The 23,695-nt window shown below is 47.2% G+C and overlaps 1 protein-coding gene across 2 annotated transcripts in view; it reads left to right on the top strand.

The window, feature by feature from the left end:
- SPPL2B (signal peptide peptidase like 2B) overlaps positions 1–23,695 on the top strand; it is a 149,008-nt gene that overhangs the window by 74,285 nt on the left and 51,028 nt on the right. For both annotated transcript variants that reach the window (XM_069216302.1, XM_069216301.1), the window contains exons 4-5: positions 20,569–20,658; positions 22,517–22,656. In XM_069216302.1, the coding sequence (XP_069072403.1) occupies positions 20,569–20,658; positions 22,517–22,656 (230 nt within the window). The remainder of the gene's footprint in view (positions 1–20,568; positions 20,659–22,516; positions 22,657–23,695) is intronic.

Genomic DNA, 23,695 nt, shown 5'->3' with positions numbered 1-23,695 from the left:
GGGAACCCTTGGACTCTGTGCATGCTATTCCTTACTTTGAAATAGCACATACAGAGCCAACTTCCTACACAGGGGTCTTTAAATCTGCTCCTTGTAACAAAGTTGCAGTTCTTTTGGAGCAGTGCCGCTGTCCTCGGGAGTTTCTTGTCTTTGTCGAAGCAGGGCAGTCCTCAGAGGATTCAGAGGTCGCTGGTCCCTTGGAAAGCGTCGCTGGAGCAGGTTTCTTTGGAAGGCAGGAGACAGGCCGGTAAGTCTGGGGCCAAGGCAGTTGGTGTCTTCTGTTCTTCCTCTGCAGGGGTTTTTCAGCTCAGCAGTCCTTCTTCTTGTTGGTTGCAGGAATCTAAATTCTTAGGTTCAGGGGAGCCCTTAAATACTAAATTTAAGGGCGTGTTTAGGTCTGGGGGGTTAGTAGCCAATGGCTACTAGCCCTGAGGGTGGGTACACCCTCTTTGTGCCTCCTCCCAAGGGGAGGGGGTCACATCCCTAATCCTATTGGGGGAATCCTCCATCTGCAAGATGGAGGATTTCTAAAAGTTAGTCACTTCAGCTCAGGACACCTTAGGGGCTGTCCTGACTGGTCAGTGGACTCCTCCTTGTTGTTTTCTTTGTTTCCTCCAGCCTTGCCGCCAAAAGTGGGGGCCGTGGCCAGAGGGGGCAGGCAACTCCACTAAGCTGGAGTGTCCTGCGGTGCTGTGACAAAGGGGTGAGCCTTTGAGGCTCACCGCCAGGTGTTACAGCTCCTGCCTGGGGGAGGTGTTAGCATCTCCACCCAGTGCAGGCTTTGTTACTGGCCTCAGAGTGACAAAGGCACTCTCCCCATGGGGCCAGCAACATGTCTCTAGTGTGGCAGGCTGCTGGAACCAGTCAGCCTACACAGATAGTCGGTTAAGTTTCAGGGGGCACCTCTAAGGTGCCCTCTGTGGTGTATTTTACAATAAAATGTACACTGGCATCAGTGTGCATTTATTGTGCTGAGAAGTTTGATGCTGTGGAGTTCGTGTTTGACAGACTCCCAGACCATATACTCTTATGGCTACCCTGCACTTACAATGTCTAAGGTTTGTCTTAGACACTGTAGGGGCACAGTGCTCATGCACTGGTGCCCTCACCTATGGTATAGTGCACCCTGCCTTAGGGCTGTAAGGCCTGCTAGAGGGGTGTCTTACCTATACTGCATAGGCAGTGAGAGGCTGGCATGGCACCCTGAGGGGAGTGCCATGTCGATTTACTCATTTTGTTCTCACTAGCACACACAAGCTGGTAAGCAGTGTGTCTGTGCTGAGTGAGGGGTCTCTAGGGTGGCATAAGACATGCTGCAGCCCTTAGAGACCTTCCCTGGCATCAGGGCCCTTGGTACCAGAGGTACCAGTTACAAGGGACTTATCTGGATGCCAGGGTGTGCCAATTGTGGAATCAAAAGTACAGGTTAGGGAAAGAACACTGGTGCTGGGGCCTGGTTAGCAGGCCTCAGCACACTTTCAATTCAAGACATAGCATCAGCAAAGGCAAAAAGTCAGGGGGTAACCATGCCAAGGAGGCATTTCCTTACACAAACCCCCCCCCCCCCCCCCCCCCCCCCCCCCCCAAACGAAAGAGGATGAGACTAACCTTTCCCAAGAGAGTCTTCATTTTCTAAGTGGAAGAACGTGGAAAGGCCATCTGCATTGGCATGGGCAGTCCCAGGTCTGTGTTCCACTATAAAGTCCATTCCCTGTAGGGAGATGGACCACCTCAACAGTTTTGGATTTTTACCTTTCATTTGCATCAGCCATCTGAGAGGTCTGTGGTCAGTTTGAACTAGGAAGTGAGTACCAAAGAGGTATGGTCTCAGCTTCTTCAGGGACCAAACCACAGCAAAGGCCTCCCTCTCAATGGCACTCCAACGCTGCTCCCTGGGGAGTAACCTCCTGCTAATGAAAGCAACAGGCTGGTCAAGGCCATCATCATTTGTTTGGGACAAAACTGCCCCTATCCCATGTTCAGAGGCATCTGTTTGCACAATGAATTGCTTGGAGTACTCTGGAGCTTTTAGAACTGGTGCTGTGCACATAGCTTGCTTCAGGGTGTCAAAGGCCTGTTGGCATTCTACAGTCCAGTTTACTTTCTTGGGCATTTTCTTGGAGGTGAGTTCTGTGAGGGCTGTCAGAATGGATCCATATCCCTTCACAAACCTCCTATAGTACCCAGTCAAGCCAAGGAATGCCCTGACTTGAGTCTGGGTTTTTGGAGCTACCCAGTCCAGAATAGTCTGGATCTTGGGTTGGAGTGGCTGAACTTGGCCTCCACCTACAAGGTGTCCCAAGTAAACCACAGTTCCCTGCCCTATCTGGCATTTGGATGCCTTGATAGAGAGGCCTGCAGACTGCAGAGCCTTCAAAACCTTCTTCAGGTGGACCAGGTGATCCTGCCAGGTGGAGCTGAAGACAGCAATATCATCAAGATAAGCTGCACTACAGGATTCCAACCCAGCAAGGACTTGATTCACCAACCTTTGGAAGGTGGCAGGGGCATTCTTTAAACCAAAGGGCATAACAGTGAACTGATAATGCCCATCAGGTGTGGAGAATGCTGTCTTTTCTTTTGCTCCAGGGGCCATTTTGATTTGCCAGTACCCTGCTGTTAAGTCAAAGGTACTTAAGAATTTGGCAGCCCCTAATTTGTCTATTAGCTCATCAGCTCTAGGAATGGGATGGGCATCTGTCTTGGTGACAGAGTTGAGACCTCTGTAGTCCACATAAAACCTCATCTCTCTCTTTCCATCTTTGGTGTGAGGATTGGGGACTAAGACCGCTGGGCTAGCCCAGGGGCTGTCAGAGTGCTCTATTACTCCCAATTCCAGCATCTTGTGGACTTCCACCTTGATGCTTTCCTTAACTTGGTCAGACTGTCTGAATATTTTGTTTTTGACAGGCATGCTGTCTCCTGTGTCCACATCATGGGTACACAGGTGTGTCTGACCAGGGGTTAGGGAAAATAGTTCAGCAAACTGCTGCAGGACCTTCCTACAGTCAGATTGCTGTTGGCTAGAGAGGGTGTCTGAATAGATCACTCCATCTACTGAGCAATCTTTAGGGTCTGATGAGAGGAGATCAGGGAGAGGCTCACTCTCAGCTTCCTGGTCCTCATCTGTGACCATCAACAGATTTACATCAGCCCTGTCATGGAAGAGTTTAAGGCGGTTCACATGGATCACCCTCTTGGGGCTCCTGCTTGTGCCCAGGTCCACCAGGTAGGTGACCTGACTCTTCCTCTCTAGTACTGGGTAAGGGCCACTCCATTTGTCCTGAAGTGCCCTGGGAGCCACAGGCTCCAGAACCCAGACTTTCTGCCCTGGTTGAAATTCAACCAGTGCAGCCTTTTGGTCATACCACAACTTCTGGAGTTGTTGGCTGGCCTCAAGGTTTTTACTTGCCTTTTCCATGTACTCTGCCATTCTTGAGCGAAGGCCAAGTACATAGTCCACTATGTCTTGTTTAGGCTCATGAAGAGGTCTCTCCCAGCCTTCTTTAACAAGAGCAAGTGGTCCCCTTACAGGGTGGCCAAACAGAAGTTCAAAGGGTGAGAACCCTACTCCCTTCTGAGGCACCTCTCTGTAAGCGAAAAGCAGACATGGCAAGAGGACATCCCATCTCCTTTTGAGTTTTTCTGGGAGCCCCATGATCATGCCCTTTAATGTCTTGTTGAATCTCTCAACAAGGCCATTAGATTGTGGATGATATGGTGTAGTGAACTTATAAGTCACCCCACACTCATTCCACATGTGTTTTAGGTATGCTGACATGAAGTTGGTACCTCTGTCAGACACCACCTCCTTAGGAAAGCCCACTCTGGTAAAGATACCAATGAGGGCCTTGGCTACTGCAGGGGCAGTAGTCGACCTAAGGGGAATAGCTTCAGGATACCTAGTAGCATGATCCACTACTACTAGGATGTACATATTTCCTGAGGCTGTGGGAGGTTCTAGGGGACCAACTATGTCCACACCCACTCTTTCAAAGGGGACCCCCACCACTGAAAGTGGAATGAGGGGGGCCTTTGGATGCCCACCTGTCTTACCACTGGCTTGACAGGTGGGGCAGGAGAGGCAAAACTCCTTAACCTTCTGGGACATATTGGGCCAGTAGAAGTGGTTGACTAACCTCTCCCACGTCTTGGTTTGTCCCAAATGCCCAGCAAGGGGAATATCATGGGCTAAGGTCCGAATAAACTCTCTGAAACCCTGAGGCACTACCACTCTCCTAGTGGCACCAGGTTTGGGATCTCTTGCCTCAGTGTACAGGAGTCCATCTTCCCAATAGACCCTATGTGTTCCATTTTTCTTGCCTTTGGACTCTTCAGCAGCTTGCTGCCTAAGGCCTTCAAGAGAGGGACAGGTTTCTTGTCCCTTACACAACTCTTCCCTTGAGGGTCCCCCTGGGCCTAAGAGCTCAACCTGATAAGGTTCCAGCTCCATAGGCTCAGTTCCCTCAGAGAACAGAACTTCTTCCTGAGAAGAGAGGTTCTCTTTTTGGTGTTGTGTTGCAGTTGGTTTCCCAGCTGACTTTCCTTTTCTCTTGGTAGGCTGGGCCATTCTTCCAGACTCCAGCTCTACTTTTTCACCCTGTGCCTTGCACTGTGCCCTTGTCTTGACACACACCAGTTCAGGGATACCCAGCATGGCTGCATGGGTTTTCAGTTCTACCTCAGCCCATGCTGAGGACTCCAGGTCATTTCCAAGCAAACAGTCTACTGGGATATTTGAGGAGACCACCACCTGTTTCAGGCCATTGACCCCTCCCCACTCTAAAGTTACCATTGCCATGGGATGTACTTTAGTTTGTCAGCATTGGTGACTGGATAGGTTTGTCCAGTCAGGTATTGGCCAGGGGAAACCAGTTTCTCTGTCACCATGGTGACACTGGCACCTGTATCCCTCAGGCCCTCTACACTTGTCCCATTAATTAAGAGCTGCTGCCTGTATTTTTGCATGTTAGGGGGCCAGGCAGCCAGCGTGGCTAAATCCACCCCACCCTCAGAGACTAATGTAGCTTCAGTGTGACACTTGATTTGCTCTGGGCACACTGTTGATCCCACTTGGAGACTGGCCATTCCAGTTTTAGCTGGATGGGAGTTAGAAGTGGTATCTTTCTTGGGACAGGCCTTGTCTCCAGTTTGGTGTCCAGACTGACTACAGCTACGACACCAGGCCTTTTTGGGATCAAAGTTTTTACCCTTGTACCCAGAATTGTTTTGTGAAGAGGCTCTGGGCCCACCCTCCTGTGCAGGTTTTTGGGGGCCTGTAGAAGACTCTTTACTATTTTTGTTTTTGGCTGTCTCACCACCTTTCCCCTGGGGAGGTTTTGTGACCCCTTTCTTTTGGTCACCCCCTGTGGAAGTTTTGGACACCCTAGTCTTGACCCAATGGTCCGCCTTCTTTCCCAATTCTTGGGGAGAAATTGGTCCTAGGTCCACCAGATGCTGATGCAGTTTATCATTGAAACAATTACTTAACAGGTGTTCTTTCACAAATAAATTGTACAGCCCATCATAATTACTTACACCACTGCCTTGAATCCAACCATCTAGTGTTTTTACTGAGTAGTCTACAAAGTCAACCCAGGTCTGGCTCGAGGATTTTTGAGCCCCCCTGAATCTAATCCTATACTCCTCAGTGGAGAATCCAAAGCCCTCAATCAGGGTACCCTTCATGAGGTCATAAGATTCTGCATCTTTTCCAGAGAGTGTGAGGAGTCTATCCCTACACTTTCCTGTGAACATTTCCCAAAGGAGAGCACCCCAGTGAGATTTGTTCACTGTAGGAAGTTGGCTCTGTATGTGCTATTTCAAAGTAAGGAATAGCATGCACAGAGTCCAAGGGTTCCCCTTAGAGGTAAAATAGTGGTAAAAAGAGATAATACTAATGCTCTATTTTGTGGTAGTGTGGTCGAGCAGTAGGCTTATCCAAGGAGTAGTGTTAAGCATTTGTTGTACATACACATAGACAATAAATGAGGTACACACACTCCGAGACAAATCCAGCCAATAGGTTTTGTTATAGAAAAATATATTTTCTTAGTTTATTTTAAGAACCACAGGTTCAAATTTAACATGTAATATCTTGTTTGAAAGGTATTGCAGGTAAGTACATTAGGAACTTTGAATCATTTCAATTGCATGTATACTTTTCAAGTTATTCACAAATAGCTATTTCAAAAGTGGACACTTAGTGCAATTTTCACAGTTCCTGGGGGAGGTAAGTTTTTGTTAGTTTTACCAGGTAAGTAAGACACTTACAGGGTTCAGTTCTTGGTCCAAGGTAGCCCACCGTTGGGGGTTCAGAGCAACCCCAAAGTCACCACACCAGCAGCTCAGGGCCGGTCAGGTGCAGAGTTCAAAGTGGTGCCCAAAACGCATAGGCTATAATGGAGAGAAGGGGGGGCCCCGGTTCCGGTCTGTTTGCAGGTAAGTACCCGTGTCTTCGGAGGGCAGACCAGGGGGGTTTTGTAGGGCACCGGGGGGGACACAAGCCCACACAGAAATCTCACCCTCAGCGGCGCGGGGGCGGCCGGGTGCAGTGTTAGAACAAGCGTCGGGTTCGCAATGTAAGTCAATGAGAGATCAAGGGATCTCTTCAGCGCTGCAGGCAGGCAAGGGGGGGCTTCCTCGGGGAAACCTCCACTTGGGCAAGGGAGAGGGACTCCTGGGGGTCACTTCGCAGTGAAAGTCCGGTCCTTCAGGTCCTGGGGGCTGCGGGTGCAGGGTCTTTTCCAGGCGTCGGGACTTAGGTTTCAGAGAGTCGCGGTCAGGGGAAGCCTCGGGATTCCCTCTGCAGGCGGCGCTGTGGGGGCTCAGGGGGGACAGGTTTTGGTACTCACAGTCGTAGAGTAGTCCGGGGGTCCTCCCTGAGGTGTTGGTTCTCCACCAGCCGAGTCGGGGTCGCCGGGTGCAGTGTTGCAAGCCTCACGCTTCTTGCGGGGAGATTGCAGGGTTCTTTAAAGCTGCTCCTTTGGATAAAGTTGCAGTCTTTTTGGAGCAGGTCCGCTGTCCTCGGGAGTTTCTTGTCGTCGTCGAAGCAGGGCAGTCCTCAGAGGATTCAGAGGTCGCTGGTCCCTTTGGAAGGCGTCGCTGGAGCAGAGTTCTTTGGAAGGCAGGAGACGGGCCGGTGAGTTTCTGGAGCCAAGGCAGTTGTTGTCTTCTGGTCTTCCTCTGCAGGGGTTTTCAGCTAGGCAGTCCTTCTTCTTGTTATTGCAGGAATCTAGTTTCTAGGTTCAGGGAGAGCCCTTAAATACTAAATTTAAGGGCGTGTTTAGGTCTGGGGGGTTAGTAGCCAATGGCTACTAGCCCTGAGGGTGAGTACACCCTCTTTGTGCCTCCTCCCAAGGGGAGGGGGTCACATCCCTAATCCTATTGGGGGGAATCCTCCATCTGCAAGATGGAGGATTTCTAAAAGTCAGTCACCTCAGCTCAGGACACCTTAGGGGCTGTCCTGACTGGCCAGTGACTCCTCCTTGTTTTTCTCATTATCTCTCCTGGACTTGCCGCCAAAAGTGGGGGCTGGGTCCAGGGGGCGGGCATCTCCACTAGCTGGAGTGCCCTGGGGCATTGTAAAACGAAGCTTGAGCCTTTGAAGCTCACTGCTAGGTGTTACAGTTCCTGCAGGGGGGAGGTGTGAAGCACCTCCACCCAGAGCAGGCTTTGTTTCTGTCCTCAGAGAGCACAAAGGCTCTCACCGCATGAGGTCAGACACTCGTCTCTCAGCAGCAGGCTGGCACAGACCAGTCAGTCCTGCACTGAACAATTGGGTAAAATACAGGGGGTATCTCTAAGATGCCCTCTGTGTGCATTTTTTAATAAATCCAACACTGGCATCAGTGTGGGTTTATTATTCTGAGAAGTTTGATACTAAACTTCCCAGTATTCAGTGTAACCATTATGGAGCTGTGGAGTTCGTTTTTGACAGACTCCCAGCCCATATACTCTTATGGCTACCCTGCACTTACAATGTCTAAGGTTTTGCTTAGACACTGTAGGGGCATAGTGCTCATGCACATATGCCCTCACACGTGGTATAGTGCACCCTGCCTTAGGGCTGTAAGGCCTACTAGAGGGGTGACTTACCTATGCCACAGGCAGTGGGAGGTTGGCATGGCACCCTGAGGGGAGTGCCATGTCGACTTAGTCATTTTCTCCCATCAGCACACACAAGCTGGCAAGCAGTGTGTCTGTGCTGAGTGAGGGGTCCCTAGGGTGGCATAAGACATGCTGCAGCCCTTAGAGATCTTCCCTGGCATCAGGGCCCTTGGTACCAGAGGTACCAGTTACAAGGGACTTACCTAGGTGCCAGGGTTGTGCCAATTGTGGAAACAATGGTACATTTTAGGTGAAAGAACACTGGTGCTGGGGCCTGGTTAGCAGGGTCCCAGCACACTTCTCAGTCAAGTCAGCATCAGTATCAGGCACAAAGTGGGGGGTAACTGCAACAGGGAGCCATTTCTTTACACAAGCCCCCCCCCCAGCCCACAGGCCAGGAGACTCAGCCAAAGCTGGGAGAGTCTTCCTAGTCTGTCAGGCGAGGAAGAGTAGAGGAAATAGGCTGGTTTGTTGCAGGGCCTACTCTGCCTTACATCCTCCTGTTCAGGTCATTCCCTCTGGGGAACTGACCCACTTCCACAGTGATAGGACCTAGTCTGAACTGCCTCTTGTCTGTGCTTTTTATGTCTTCACGCATTCTCTCTATTTTGGGGTTAGAGGTATCCACCTCTGCTAATCTTATCTTAGCCAGGGTCACCCCTAGCTTACCCAAAGAGGTTACCCAGAGCTGGAGTAACCCCACCATGACCAACAGGGTCAGGGGGCCTAACTTGCTATTTGGCATGGGGTCAGACCACCATGCCAAGGATAGTGCAGCCATAAAGGCTAACACCCAGCAGAGGCCACTGACCGCTATCAGTGCCCAGAACCCCACCTTTAGCTCTTCACCTACAAGGGAAGGGGCTAAGTTACAGGCTTCTTTGGGTTCAGGGTGCCTGTCTGCTGTATTAGAGTGGGGGGTTACCACATCTTGTAGTAAACACCCTTCTTCCACTCTTTCTTCTGTTAGCTGAGGAGCCACCCACTCAGGCTTAACAGTTGCCTGACTAGCCAGGACTTCTTGTGGGTCAGGTTGGACTTTATCAGAGCCACTTTTGGAGTTCTCCCCTACTGGAGCAGAATCTCCTTGGCTTGCTGGAACCTTGGCTAAAGGTTGTCCACCTTTCCTACTCTGTTTCCTTTTCTTTTTCTTCTGGGGCCTACTTGCATTTACTGCAGAGGCAGGCACTCCAGAATCCTTGGGAGAGGACTGGCACTGGACCAGTTCCTCTCTTGGGCTCTGACTAACCTCTGGGTAGTCATTTCCAAGGAGACAATCAAGGGGGAGGTCTGTACTGACTACCACCCTTCTCCAGCTAAAAGTCCCACCCACTTCTATGGGCACAAAAGCCACAGGCCTATCAGTGACCCTGTCTGGGCTAACTCTTACTCTGGCCATCTCACCTGGGATGTACTGGTTTGAGAACACCAGCCTGTCATGCACAATAGTGTGACTGGCACAAGTGTCTCTCAGGGCAGTGGCTGGGATTCCATTCACCAGTAGGTGGTGGAAGTGTCTACTTCCCTCTGGAATCTCCAACTCACCTGTTGGGCCCTTTTTCCAGTTGAAGGCTATGAAGACCTCCTCATCTGAGGAGTCATCCCCAATGGCTATACTGGTCACCCCTGGAATTTTGCTAGGGGGTTTGTTTTTGGGACAAGAAGTGTCCTTGGTGTGGTGCCCTGTCTGTTTACAGTTATGGCACCAGGCCTTAGTGGCATCCCAGCTCTTACCCTGGTACCCACCTTTGTTTTGGGTTGTGTCTCTGGGCCCACCCACCTGGTCTGGTTTTTGGGGGCCTACAGGGGACTCTTTTTCTTTGTTTCTAGTGTCACCCACTTTCTCCTGGGGAGGCTTTGTAACCCCTTTCTTTTGGTCACCCCCAGTGGAAGTTTTGGTTACCCTAGTCTTGACCCAGTGGTCTGCCTTCTTTCCCAATTCTTGGGGAGAAATTGGACCTAGGTCTACCAGATACTGATGCAACTTTTCATTGAAGCAGTTACTTAAAATGTGTTCTTTCATAAACAAATTATAAAGCCCAACATAGTCATACACTTCATTTCCAGTTACCCAACCATCCAGTGTTTTCACTGAGTAGTCAACCTAATCAACCCAGGTCTGGCTCGAGGATTTTTGAGCCCCCCTGAATCTAATTCTATACTCCTCAGTGGAGAATCCAAAGCCCTCAATCAGGGTACCCTTCATGAGGTCATAAGATTCTGCATCTTTTCCAGAGAGTGTGAGGAGTCTATCCCTACACTTTCCTGTGAACATTTCCCAAAGGAGAGCACCCCAGTGAGATTTGTTCACTTTTCTGGTTTCACAAGCCCTCTCAAAAGCTGTGAACCATTTGGTGATGTCATCACCATCTTCATATTTGGTTACAATCCCTTTGGGGATTTTCAACATGTCAGGAGAATCTCTGACCCTATTTATGTTGCTGCCACCATTGATGGGTCCTAGGCCCATCTCTTGTCTTTCCCTTTCTATGGCTAGGATCTGTCTTTCCAAAGCCAATCTTTTGGCCATCCTGGCTAACTGGATGTCCTCTTCACTGGAGTTATCCTCAGTGATTTCAGAGTTGTTGGTCTCTCCTGTGAGGGAACCAGCATCTCTGACTATTCTTTTTGGAGTCAGGGCTTGAGAAGCCCTGTTCTCCCTAGATAGGACTGGTGGGGGGGAATCACCCTCCAAGTCACTATCATCTTCATCTGTGTTGCCATCCACAGAGGGGTTGGCTTTTTCAAACTCTGCCAAAAGCTCCTGGAGCTGTACTTTGGTAGGTTTGGAGCCCATTGCTATTTTCTTTAGTTTACAGAGTGACCTTAGCTCTCTCATCTGTAGATGGAGGTAAGGTGTGGTGTCGAGTTCCACCACATTCACATCTGTGCTAGACATTATGCTTCTAAAAGTTGGAATACTTTTTAAGAATCTAAAACTAGTTCTAGGTTCTAATTCAAACTTTTAACAAACTTTTAAACTCTAAAAGAAATGCTAACAGGGACTAACACAAGGCCCTAGCAGGACTTTAAAGAATTTAGAAAACTTTTCAAATTGCAAAAATCAATTTCTAATGACAATTTTGGAATTTGTCGTGTGATCAGGTATTGGCTGAGTAGTCCAGCAAATGCAAAGTCTTGTACCCCACCGCTGATCCACCAATGTAGGAAGTTGGCTCTGTATGTGCTATTTCAAAGTAAGGAATAGCATGCACAGAGTCCAAGGGTTCCCCTTAGAGGTAAAATAGTGGTAAAAAGAGATAATACTAATGCTCTATTTTGTGGTAGTGTGGTCGAGCAGTAGGCTTATCCAAGGAGTAGTGTTAAGCATTTGTTGTACATACACATAGACAATAAATGAGGTACACACACTCGGAGACAAATCCAGCCAATAGGTTTTGTTATAGAAAAATATATTTTCTTAGTTTATTTTAAGAACCACAGGTTCAAATTTAACATGTAATATCTTGTTTGAAAGGTATTGCAGGTAAGTACATTAGGAACTTTGAATCATTTCAATTGCATGTATACTTTTCAAGTTATTCACAAATAGCTATTTCAAAAGTGGACACTTAGTGCAATTTTCACAGTTCCTGGGGGAGGTAAGTTTTTGTTAGTTTTACCAGGTAAGTAAGACACTTACAGGGTTCAGTTCTTGGTCCAAGGTAGCCCACCGTTGGGGGTTCAGAGCAACCCCAAAGTCACCACACCAGCAGCTCAGGGCCGGTCAGGTGCAGAGTTCAAAGTGGTGCCCAAAACGCATAGGCTATAATGGAGAGAAGGGGGGGGCCCCGGTTCCGGTCTGTTTGCAGGTAAGTACCCGTGTCTTCACGGGGCAGACCAGGGGGGTTTTGTAGGGCACCGGGGGGGACACAAGCCCACACAGAAATCTCACCCTCAGCGGCGCGGGGGCGGCCGGGTGCAGTGTTAGAACAAGCGTCGGGTTCGCAATGTAAGTCAATGAGAGATCAAGGGATCTCTTCAGCGCTGCAGGCAGGCAAGGGGGGGCTTCCTCGGGGAAACCTCCACTTGGGCAAGGGAGAGGGACTCCTGGGGGTCACTTCGCAGTGAAAGTCCGGTCCTTCAGGTCCTGGGGGCTGCGGGTGCAGGGTCTTTTCCAGGCGTCGGGACTTAGGTTTCAGAGAGTCGCGGTCAGGGGAGGCCTCGGGATTCCCTCTGCAGGCGGCGCTGTGGGGGCTCAGGGGGGACAGGTTTTGGTACTCACAGTCGTAGAGTAGTCCGGGGGTCCTCCCTGAGGTGTTGGTTCTCCACCAGCCGAGTCGGGCTCGCCGGGTGCAGTGTTGCAAGTCTCACGCTTCTTGCGGGGAGATTGCAGGGTTCTTTAAAGCTGCTCCTTTGGATAAAGTTGCAGTCTTTTTGGAGCAGGTCCGCTGTCCTCGGGAGTTTCTTGTCGTCGTCGAAGCAGGGCAGTCCTCAGAGGATTCAGAGGTCGCTGGTCCCTTTGGAAGGCGTCGCTGGAGCAGAGTTCTTTGGAAGGCAGGAGACGGGCCGGTGAGTTTCTGGAGCCAAGGCAGTTGTTGTCTTCTGGTCTTCCTCTGCAGGGGTTTTCAGCTAGGCAGTCCTTCTTCTTGTTATTGCAGGAATCTAGTTTCTAGGTTCAGGGAGAGCCCTTAAATACTAAATTTAAGGGCGTGTTTAGGTCTGGGGGGTTAGTAGCCAATGGCTACTAGCCCTGAGGGTGAGTACACCCTCTTTGTGCCTCCTCCCAAGGGGAGGGGGTCACATCCCTAATCCTATTGGGGGAATCCTCCATCTGCAAGATGGAGGATTTCTAAAAGTCAGAGTCACCTCAGCTCAGGACACCTTAGGGGCTGTCCTGACTGGCCAGTGACTCCTCCTTGTTTTTCTCATTATCTCTCCTGGACTTGCCGCCAAAAGTGGGGGCTGGGTCCAGGGGGCGGGCATCTCCACTAGCTGGAGTGCCCTGGGGCATTGTAAAACGAAGCTTGAGCCTTTGAAGCTCACTGCTAGGTGTTACAGTTCCTGCAGGGGGAGGTGTGAAGCACCTCCACCCAGAGCAGGCTTTGTTTCTGTCCTCAGAGAGCACAAAGGCTCTCACCGCATGAGGTCAGACACTCGTCTCTCAGCAGCAGGCTGGCACAGACCAGTCAGTCCTGCACTGAACAATTGGGTAAAATACAGGGGGTATCTCTAAGATGCCCTCTGTGTGCATTTTTTAATAAATCCAACACTGGCATCAGTGTGGGTTTATTATTCTGAGAAGTTTGATACTAAACTTCCCAGTATTCAGTGTAGCCATTATGGAGCTGTGGAGTTCGTTTTTGACAGACTCCCAGCCCATATACTCTTATGGCTACCCTGCACTTACAATGTCTAAGGTTTTGCTTAGACACTGTAGGGGCATAGTGCTCATGCACATATGCCCTCACCTGTGGTATAGTGCACCCTGCCTTAGGGCTGTAAGGCCTACTAGAGGGGTGACTTACCTATGCCACAGGCAGTGGGAGGTTGGCATGGCACCCTGAGGGGAGTGCCATGTCGACTTAGTCATTTTCTCCCATCAGCACACACAAGCTGGCAAGCAGTGTGTCTGTGCTGAGTGAGGGGTCCCTAGGGTGGCATAAGACATGCTGCAGCCCTTAGAGATCTTCCCTGGCATCAGGGCCCTTGGTACCAGAGGTACCAGTTACAAGGGACTTACCTAGGTGCCAGGGTTGTGCCAATTGTGGAAACAATGGTACATTTTAGGTGAAAGAACACTGGTGCTGGGGCCTGGTTAGCAGGGTCCCAGCACACTTCTCAGTCAAGTCAGCATCAGTATCAGGCAAAAAGTGGGGGGTAACTGCAACAGGGAGCCATTTCTTTACATTCACTTTTCTGGTTACACAAGCCCTCTCAAAAGCTGTGAACCATTTGGTGATGTCATCACCATCTTCATATTTTGTTACAATCCCTTTGGGGATTTTCAACATGTCAGGAGAATCTCTGACCCTATTTATGTTGCTGCCACCATTGATGGGTCCTAGGCCCATCTCTTGTCTTTCCCTTTCTATGGCCAGGATCTGTCTTTCCAAAGCCAATCTTGTGGCCATCCTGGCTAACTGGATGTCCTCTTCACTGGAGTTATCCTCAGTGATTTCAGAGAGGCTGGTCCCTCCTGTGAGGGAACCAGCATCCCTGACTATTATTTTTGGAGTCGGGGCTTGAGAAGCCCTGTCCTCCCTAGATAGGACTGGTAGGGGGGAATCTTCCTCCAATTCACTATCCTCATCCTCTGTGTTGCCATCCACAGAGGGGTTGGCTCTTTCATACTCTGCCAACAGCTCCTGGTAGGTCCTGTTAGGTCTGGAGCCCATTGTTATTTTCTTTATTTTACAGAGTGACCTTAGCTCTCTCATCTGTAGATGGAGGTAAGGTGTGGTGTTGAGTTCCACCACATTCACATCTGTGCTAGACATTATGCTTCTAAAAGTTGGAATACTTTTTAAGAAACTAAAACTAGTTCTAGAATCTAATTCAAACTTTTACCAAACTTTTAAACTCTAAAAGAAATGCTAACAGGGACTAACACAAGGCCCTAGCAGGACTTAAAAGAATTTTGAAAAATTTCAAATTGCAAAAATCAATTTCTAATGACAATTTTTGGAATTTGTCGTGTGATCAGGTATTGGCTGAGTAGTCCAGCAAATGCAAAGTCTTGTACCCCACCGCTGATCCACCAATGTAGGAAGTTGGCTCTGTATGTGCTATTTCAAAGTAAGGAATAGCATGCACAGAGTCCAAGGGTTCCCCTTAGAGGTAAGATAGTGGCAAAAAGAGATAATACTAATGCTCTATTTTGTGGTAGTGTGGTCGAGCAGTAGGCTTATCCAAGGAGTAGTGTTAGGCATTTGTTGTACATACACACAGGCAATAAATGATGAACACACACTCAGAGACAAATCCAGCCAATGGGTTTTGTTATAGAAAAATATCTTTTCTTAGTTTATTTTAAGAACCACAGGTTCAAATTTTACATGTAATATCTCATTTGAAAGGTATTGCAGGTAAGTACTCTAAGAACTTTGAATCATTACTTTAGCATGTATACTTTTTACATAAAACACAATAAGCTGTTTTAAAAGTGGACACAGAGCAATTTTCACAGTTCCTGGGGGAGGTAAAGTTTTGTTAGATTTCACAGGTAAGTAAGTCACTTACAGGTTTCAGTTTTTGGTCCAAGGTAGCCCACCGTTGGGGGTTCAGAGCAACCCCAAAGTTATCACACCAGCAGCTCAGGGCCGGTCAGGTGCAAAGGTCAAAGAGGTGCCCAAAACACATAGGCTATAATGGAGAGAAGGGGGTGCCCCGGTTCCAGTCTGCCAGCAGGTAAGTACCCGCGTCTTCGGAGGGCAGACCAGGGGGGTTTTGTAGGGCACCGGGGGGGACACAAGTCAGCACAGAAAGTACACCCTCAGCAGCGCGGGTGCGGCCGGGTGCAGTGTGCAAACACGCGTCGGGTTTCCAATAGGAGTCAATGGGAGACCAAGGGGTCTCTTCAGCGATGCAGGCAGGCAAGGGGGGGGCTCCTCGGGGTAGCCACCACCTGGGCAAGGGAGAGGGCCTCCTGGGGGTCACTCCTGCACAGAAGTTCCGTTCCTTTAGGTGCTGGGGGCTGCGGGTGCAGGGTCTTTTCCAGCTGTCGGGAAATGGAGTTCAGACAGTCGCGGTCAGGGGGAGCCTGGGGATTCCCTCTGCAGGCGTCGCTGTGGGGGCTCAGGGGGGACAACTTTGGTTACTCACAGTCGTAGAGTCGCCGGAGGGTCCTCCCTGAGTTGGTTGTTCTCCACCAGTCGAGTCGGGGTCGCCGGGTGCAGTGTTGCAAGTCTCGCGCTTCTTGCGGGGAGTTGCAGGGGTCTTTAAATCTGCTCCTTGTAACAAAGTTGCAGTTCTTTTGGAGCAGTGCCGCTGTCCTCGGGAGTTTCTTGTCTTTTTCGAAGCAGGGCAGTCCTCAGAGGATTCAGAGGTCGCTGGTCCCTTGGAAAGCGTCGCTGGAGCAGGTTTCTTTGGAAGGCAGGAGACAGGCCGGTAAGTCTGGGGCCAAGGCAGTTGGTGTCTTCTGTTCTTCCTCTGCAGGGGTTTTTCAGCTCAGCAGTCCTTCTTCTTGTTGGTTGCAGGAATCTAAATTCTTAGGTTCAGGGGAGCCCTTAAATACTAAATTTAAGGGCGTGTTTAGGTCTGGGGGGTTAGTAGCCAATGGCTACTAGCCCTGAGGGTGGGTACACCCTCTTTGTGCCTCCTCCCAAGGGGAGGGGGTCACATCCCTAATCCTATTGGGGGAATCCTCCATCTGCAAGATGGAGGATTTCTAAAAGTTAGTCACTTCAGCTCAGGACACCTTAGGGGCTGTCCTGACTGGTCAGTGACTCCTCCTTGTTGTTTTCTTTGTTTCCTCCAGCCTTGCCGCCAAAAGTGGGGGCCGTGGCCGGAGGGGGCAGGCAACTCCACTAAGCTGGAGTGTCCTGCGGTGCTGTGACAAAGGGGTGAGCCTTTGAGGCTCACCGCCAGGTGTTACAGCTCCTGCCTGGGGGAGGTGTTAGCATCTCCACCCAGTGCAGGCTTTGTTACTGGCCTCAGAGTGACAAAGGCACTCTCCCCATGGGGCCAGCAACATGTCTCTAGTGTGGCAGGCTGCTGGAACCAGTCAGCCTACACAGATAGTCGGTTAAGTTTCAGGGGGCACCTCTAAGGTGCCCTCTGTGGTGTATTTTACAATAAAATGTACACTGGCATCAGTGTGCATTTATTGTGCTGAGAAGTTTGATACCAAACTTCCCAGTTTTCAGTGTAGCCATTATGGTGCTGTGGAGTTCGTGTTTGACAGACTCCCAGACCATATACTCTTATGGCTACCCTGCACTTACAATGTCTAAGCTTTGTCTTAGACACTGTAGGGGCACAGTGCTCATGCACTGGTGCCCTCACCTATGGTATAGTGTACCCTGCCTTAGGGCTGTAAGGCCTGCTAGAGGGGTGTCTTACCTATACTGCATAGGCAGTGAGAGGCTGGCATGGCACCCTGAGGGGAGTGCCATGTCGACTTACTCATTTTGTTCTCACTAGCACACACAAGCTGGTAAGCAGTGTGTCTGTGCTGAGTGAGGGGTCTCTAGGGTGGCATAAGACATGCTGCAGCGCTTAGAGACCTTCCCTGGCATCAGGGCCCTTGGTACCAGAGGTACCAGTTACAAGGGACTTATCTGGATGCCAGGGTGTGCCAATTGTGGAATCAAAAGTACAGGTTAGGGAAAGAACACCGGTGCTGGGGCCTGGTTAGCAGGCCTCAGCACACTTTCAATTCAAGACATAGCATCAGAAAAGGCAAAAAGTCAGGAGGTAACCATGCCAAGGAGGCATTTCCTTACACTAGTTTAAAAAAAAAAAAAGTTTTCCAAAATGCACAGGTTTGAAAGGTTTCCCTACAGGTCTGTTTTCTTTGGGGAAAATGTGATGTGTCCATGTTGTGTTTTGGGGCATTTCCTGTTGCGGTCACTAGGCCTACCCACACAAGTGAGGTACCATTTCTATCGGGAGACTTGGGGAAGTGCTGGGTGGAAGGAAAATTGTGGCTCTTCTCAGATTCTAGAACTTTCTGTCACCGAAATGAGAGGGGAAAACGTTTTTTTTGCCAAATTTTGAGGTATGCAAAGGATTCTGGGTAACATAACCTGGTGAGAGCCCCACAAGTCACCGCATCCTGGATTCCCCTAGGTGTATTGTTTTAAAAAAATGCACAGGTTTGGTAGGTTTCCCTAGATGCCGACTGAGCTATAGGTCAAAATCCACAGCTTTGCTACTTTGCAAAAAACACATCCGGTTTCAATGTAAAAATGTGATGTGTCCGTGTTGCATTTCCTGTCGCGGGCACTAGGCCTAACCACGCAAGTGAGGTACCATTCTGTATCGGGAGACTTTGGGGAGCACAGAATAGCAGAACAAGTGTTACTGCCCCTTGTCTTTTTCTACATTTGTTTTCCTTCCAAATGTATGACAGTGTGTAAAAAAACTAAACAAAAAAAAACACGTCTATTTGAGAAATGCCCTGTAATTCATATGGTAGAATGGGTACCCCAGAATTCAGAGATGTGCAAATAACCACTGCTTCTCAACACCTTATCTTGTGCCCATTTTGGAAACACAAAGGTGTCCTTGATACCTATTTTTCACTCTTTATATTTCACCAAATGAATTGCTGTATACAATGAAAGCCCATTGGAAGGTGCAGCTCATTTATTGGCTCTGGGTACCTAGGGTTCTTGATGAACCTACAAGCCCTATATAACCCTGCAACCAGAAGAGTCCATTAGACGTAACGGTATATTTCTTTAGTAAATCTGACATCACAGGAAAAAGTGGAGTAAAATGGCTGTCTTTTTCACCTCAATTTCAATATTTGTTTATTTCAGCTGTTATTTTATGTAGGGAAACCTTGTAGGATCTACACAAATGACCCCCTGCTGAATTCAGAATTTTGTCTACTTTTCAGAAATATTTAGCTGTCTGGGATCCTGCATTGCTTTCATGCCCATTTCTATCACTAACTGAAAGAAGGCTAAAAGCACAAAAAATAGTAAAAATGTCCCACTAAAATCCCAAAATTGTGTTGAAAAATTTGGTTTTCTGATTAAAGTCTGCCTGTTCCTGAAAGTTGGAAAGATGATGATTTTAGCACTGCAAACCCTTTTTAGGGTCGAGCCTGCGTCGCTTGCGCATGCGTTTCGCTTGCGAGACGCTTAAGGAGTTAGAAAAGGGCTCGGAGCCCCGTCCAGTGTCTTTCATTGGTTCGTAGGCTTGCCTTTCAAAATCTGCTTGCTTTCATTAGTGGAAGGCACGCATACATCATACCTTTTCCGGTGGTTAGCCCTCCTCGAGCGCAGCGACTAAGTACTGTAAACATGCGAGGCTCGCTGTTTCCCGTCAGGTTTGTGGACTACTTTTTTACCTTGTTACCTTTTTTTCGCAGCGCGATTTTGCTTGGCAGAAGTCGAGCCATTTCATAACATTAACCTGTTACATAGTTAATTGCACTTTTGCCGGTTACGTAGATAATTGTACTTTTGCCAATAGGTTTCACTACAAGTGAACTGTAGCAGCACGATTGTGCAGTTTTTTCCCATTTAATGTGGCAAGAAAAGTCCGGTTGGGGGTTTACAACTGCTAATAGCTCTAACTCGGAGAAATGCGAGACACTATTGCATTTCAAATGCTTGTTTGTTGATGCCATTTTCAGAAAAAAAAACTACAAGCCTTCTTCTGCAGCCCTTTTTTCTATTTTTTTATTTTTTTTAACAAATGAAATTTTTGCTGTATTTTGGCTAATTTCTTGGTCTTCTCCATGTGAACCCACAAAGTCTGGGTACCTCTAGAATCCCTAGGATGTTGGCAAAAAAAAGGACGCAAATTTGGCATGGGTAGCTTATGTGGACAAAAAGGAATGGAAGCGAAGAGGTTAATACCCCTGGGTGGGCCAAATTCTGGGGGCTTTTTTTTTAAAGAGAGGGGGGGCTCCTGGACCCCTCCCGCTGCCCCAGGGACCACCACCACCTCCCTGGGGCTCTTTCTTTTTTGGATGTCAGGGACCACCACTCCCGGGGCAAACTTGTAATTAATGTGGGGGGGCCCTGTGGCCACCCTGCTGCCCCGGGGACTACAACCTCCGGGGCAAGACTGCAGTTGGAGCCGGGGTGGTGCGTGGCCCCCTGTGACCCGGGGACTACCACCCCCCTGGGGCAAATGTTTAAAAAAAAAATGAAGGGGGTGCATTTCGGACCCTGCGGCCTGGTGAGCACCACTGCCCCGGGGCTAAGATCTCATTTGAGGGGGGGGGGGACCCCAAAAGAAAATATATATAATTTTTTTTGTGGGGGGGGGGGTGTTTAGACAGTGCTTGTTATACTTAGGCGAAGAACCACCATATCCCCCAGGTGTGCTTCTGTACAAAATAAGTATTGACAAAGTTGAAAAGTCTGTGGCCAAGGCCAAACCTGTATGCTTTGCCATTGTGTAGTTCTTGTTTTTAAGAACAGATTCAGTAGATGGATACTGCTTGCATGCCCAGTGCAACTTATATGCCTCCACTGGGTGGACAAATGAGTCTTTGAGCACACTCCATCGATGGTAAGAGGGCTTCTTTGGCTGTTTTTCAATGCATGTTGCTGTCAGAGATATGCTGAGCAACTAAAGCCACACTTTGGCGCTGTAGCCATGAGATGTTTTCCCATGTGACAGCTTCTACAAGTGTTAGCTAAGACTTCGTAGCCCCTGATGTCTTATTATATGGCTCTCCATAATCTTACCTGAAGTTTTCATTGTATACTCACTGCTTTTGTTCCGTAAATTGTAAAACATTGAACCTCCATTTTTCACCAACTCTGTTTACGCAATGATAGTTGATGTACAAGTTTTGAAATTCTAATTGTGTTTTTTCTCATTTAATAGGTACCCCCTGCTGGCAATAATACACAGTATGAAGAAATTGATATTCCAGTGGCTTTGCTCAGCTACAGTGACATGCTGGAAATTGGTGAAGTACGTTCTGCTACTGTTTATTTTTAATTTTTCCCCAACGACAGTCCATTTGATAAAGGTGTTCTTTCTTTTGAACATAGCATCCTCCTGAAAGCAGGTTTCCAAGAAGGAAATGTACTATCTTAACAAAATTGGGGGAAAAACCAACAAATTTATAGAAATGTAATTAAGAAATGCTAATGTTGGACTTGATTCCTGCTATAAATCTTGAAAAAGAAAAATACCTTGTGGTCGGAGTTGTTTTTACTGTTCCCTATTTGAGTTGAATAACAGTAGTGTATGTCAAGAACATTGCAGAACATTACATAGGTAAAGAAGCTAAGAGATTGGGCCCTTCAGCATCTAAAAAGCACATGATATGTCATGATTAGCAGTGGGAAGAAGAGCGAGGTAGAAGTAGAAAGGTGTGCCAAGCTAATGAAGAGTAAGGTGCGAATATGGAACCACCTGGAAAAAATTGTAAAAACTAAAATGGTGTACAAATCGGAGTATATGCAAAGAGGAGGCTTGTGAGCCTAGTAATTAAAAAATTATATAAATACAAGGCAGTGGGGAAACTTATTGTTGCGGAAAACATCTTTGCAGTATTTTTCCACTTTACATACTAATTCTGAATTTAGGGGGAAAATACAAATCCCAAGTTTCCATTCTTCATTAAATAGATTGGTTGTAATAGAAAATGACACAATGACATATATTCATCCAGTGATGCCAGGAGTAAAGTCAAAGCTTCCTGTAGAATGGATTGTGTTCATAAGGTGACTAACTGGAAAACAAACCAGTGACTTTTCGCTGACTATGTAATTCATTGGTAGGAGGAGAAGGCTACTGTTTAGCAGTGTCTTGAACATGACTGTCTCATAAGACTTGTTTACTCCAAAAATCTTAAAAGAAGCCATGTTGAAGACTTCATTATTTATGCTAGTAATATAACTTTTTATAACAGAGATTTTCAAAACTATAAAATGTCATATGTCTGCAATGGACAGATTTCTTCATTTACCCATTTCTATGGTGTGCCAGTTACCACCCTCAGCTAAAAAGGCTGAAGGCTGCCTTGGTCCTACTAGGAATTAAATATGTGGCATGTAGGTTGAGCATAGATGTATAGTGTGAGAGATATATCAATGTACAAAACAGTTCAATACAAAAAGGCACATCCATCTATCTTAGCTGTAAAGAGTGCTCCACCTTGCCATGATAGAGTGCAGACCTCTTATAATTATTGCAACCATGCAATGTGTACAAAATGGAAACCATTACATTTCTAGAGTAGAACTCAATATTTTACATAGAAGCAGCAAAGTAATCATGAGGTTTAGTTAACTGTTTTGATATGTGGTGAATCCCTGCCATTGCAGGTAAGTTATAAATTATTCTTAAATATTTGTTTCTACTGTGCTTTGTTTTTACAGGATGTCCATATGATAGGGTGTGCGTGCCTTTTAATGCATCGGTCTTCACACGAGTGTCCTGTGGAAGTCTGTTGTCTAGGGATTCTTAGTTGCAGGAGAAACCTCCCTATTCATGGGCTGGAAGAGCTGCTTCGTTTGTTCAGGGTGACATGTTGCTTTGTAGCTTGTTGCAATAAGTGGGTAAACAGAACTTGTGATTGGGCTACAAAAACATAGATTTAATTGAAGAATGTGAGGGAAATACTGGGTGCATACATCGAAAACAGACTAACAAAATTAACTTGAATAGTTTGTCACTGCCTGGTTTTATCAGATGGCATTGTGCTGATGACCTTTCCGTGGGATTAAATTACTTTCTGTAAAGATGTATTAGAGTTGACATTTCTGTTTGAGTTGGTCTAAACATTAAGGTAACACTGTCTTGTTCTTTGTTTTCCTGGCAGAAATTCGGCAAGTCAGTGAAGGTGGCAATGTATGCCTCCAACGAGCCTGTCCTGGACTACAATATGGTTATCATCTTTGTAATGGCAGTGGGCACTGTAGCAATTGGTGGCTATTGGGCAGGAAGCAGAGACGTGAAAAAGTAAGTGAAGCAAAATCAGCTGCCATTAAAAACTCCATTCATAACTTAGGAGTAGAACACAATAGCAGTAGCACCTTAATATACAAGTATAGTGAACTTTTGAGAAAATTGCTCAGCGGTTTAAATTGTGAACGTGGGTTTCTTAGAGATCCTTGATGACCTTGCTCTACCTCTGCCAATAACAATTTTTAGCAGTGCCAGAGTTTTAATGTGGAGGTTTAAAACATAACTTTCTAACATCATTATACATTATATTCGTTATATTATATCTACCTCCTTCTAGTGAAATACATTCCTGTGATGTTCACTAATATCAAAATTGACCTTTAGTGCTTCAGCATCAACCATATAACTTTAGAATTCAACCATATAGCTTTAGAATGTAAACATATTTTCTTTTTTTTACCAGATAGTTTAAACAAATTGTGTCCCAGGTCTGATGCCACGTAGATCAATATGTATCTGAATGCTCTCCCTTGAATGTGTTGTTTTAGAGCTAAAATTTCGTTGACATTGATCAAAAATTAAATTCTTAGTTTAACTTAGTATAGTAACCATTGAATCCCTGAAACTGATCAGGGCGGTACTCTAGTATCTTAACTCCACATTTTTTCATGTGCTAACCCACCACTGTGACTATGCGTATTTTGGGCTATTTAAAAAAAACAACAACAAAAAAAACACGATAGTCGGTTTCACTCACCCTCCTCTACTGGCCTACGATAAATACTTTTACCAAATTGTCTTTCTTTGTTATTATTCAGTTTAATTGACAATTTGCCTGGGATGAGAATGTTCTTAGTTTGTGGGCCACAAGTATATGGCCAGTTTCTTTTCTCTTCTTGTGAAATTTCCCGCTGATGTTTTCTCATTCAGGATATCTAGGTAAATTTCAAATATAGGCTTAAGCACTTCTATGCCTTCATTTTTAAATGGTCTTTTAACCAGTTTTCTTTGTAACACAGATTTGCAATGACATTTTTTGTCTATGCAGCCGCTTTTGTTTTTTTATAATCTCCCTATCCTATAGTATTCACAT

This window comes from Pleurodeles waltl, chromosome 12 (genome assembly GCF_031143425.1).
Source record: "Pleurodeles waltl isolate 20211129_DDA chromosome 12, aPleWal1.hap1.20221129, whole genome shotgun sequence".
NCBI lineage: Eukaryota > Metazoa > Chordata > Amphibia > Caudata > Salamandridae > Pleurodeles > Pleurodeles waltl.
This window is presented reverse-complemented; position numbering and strand designations above follow the sequence as displayed.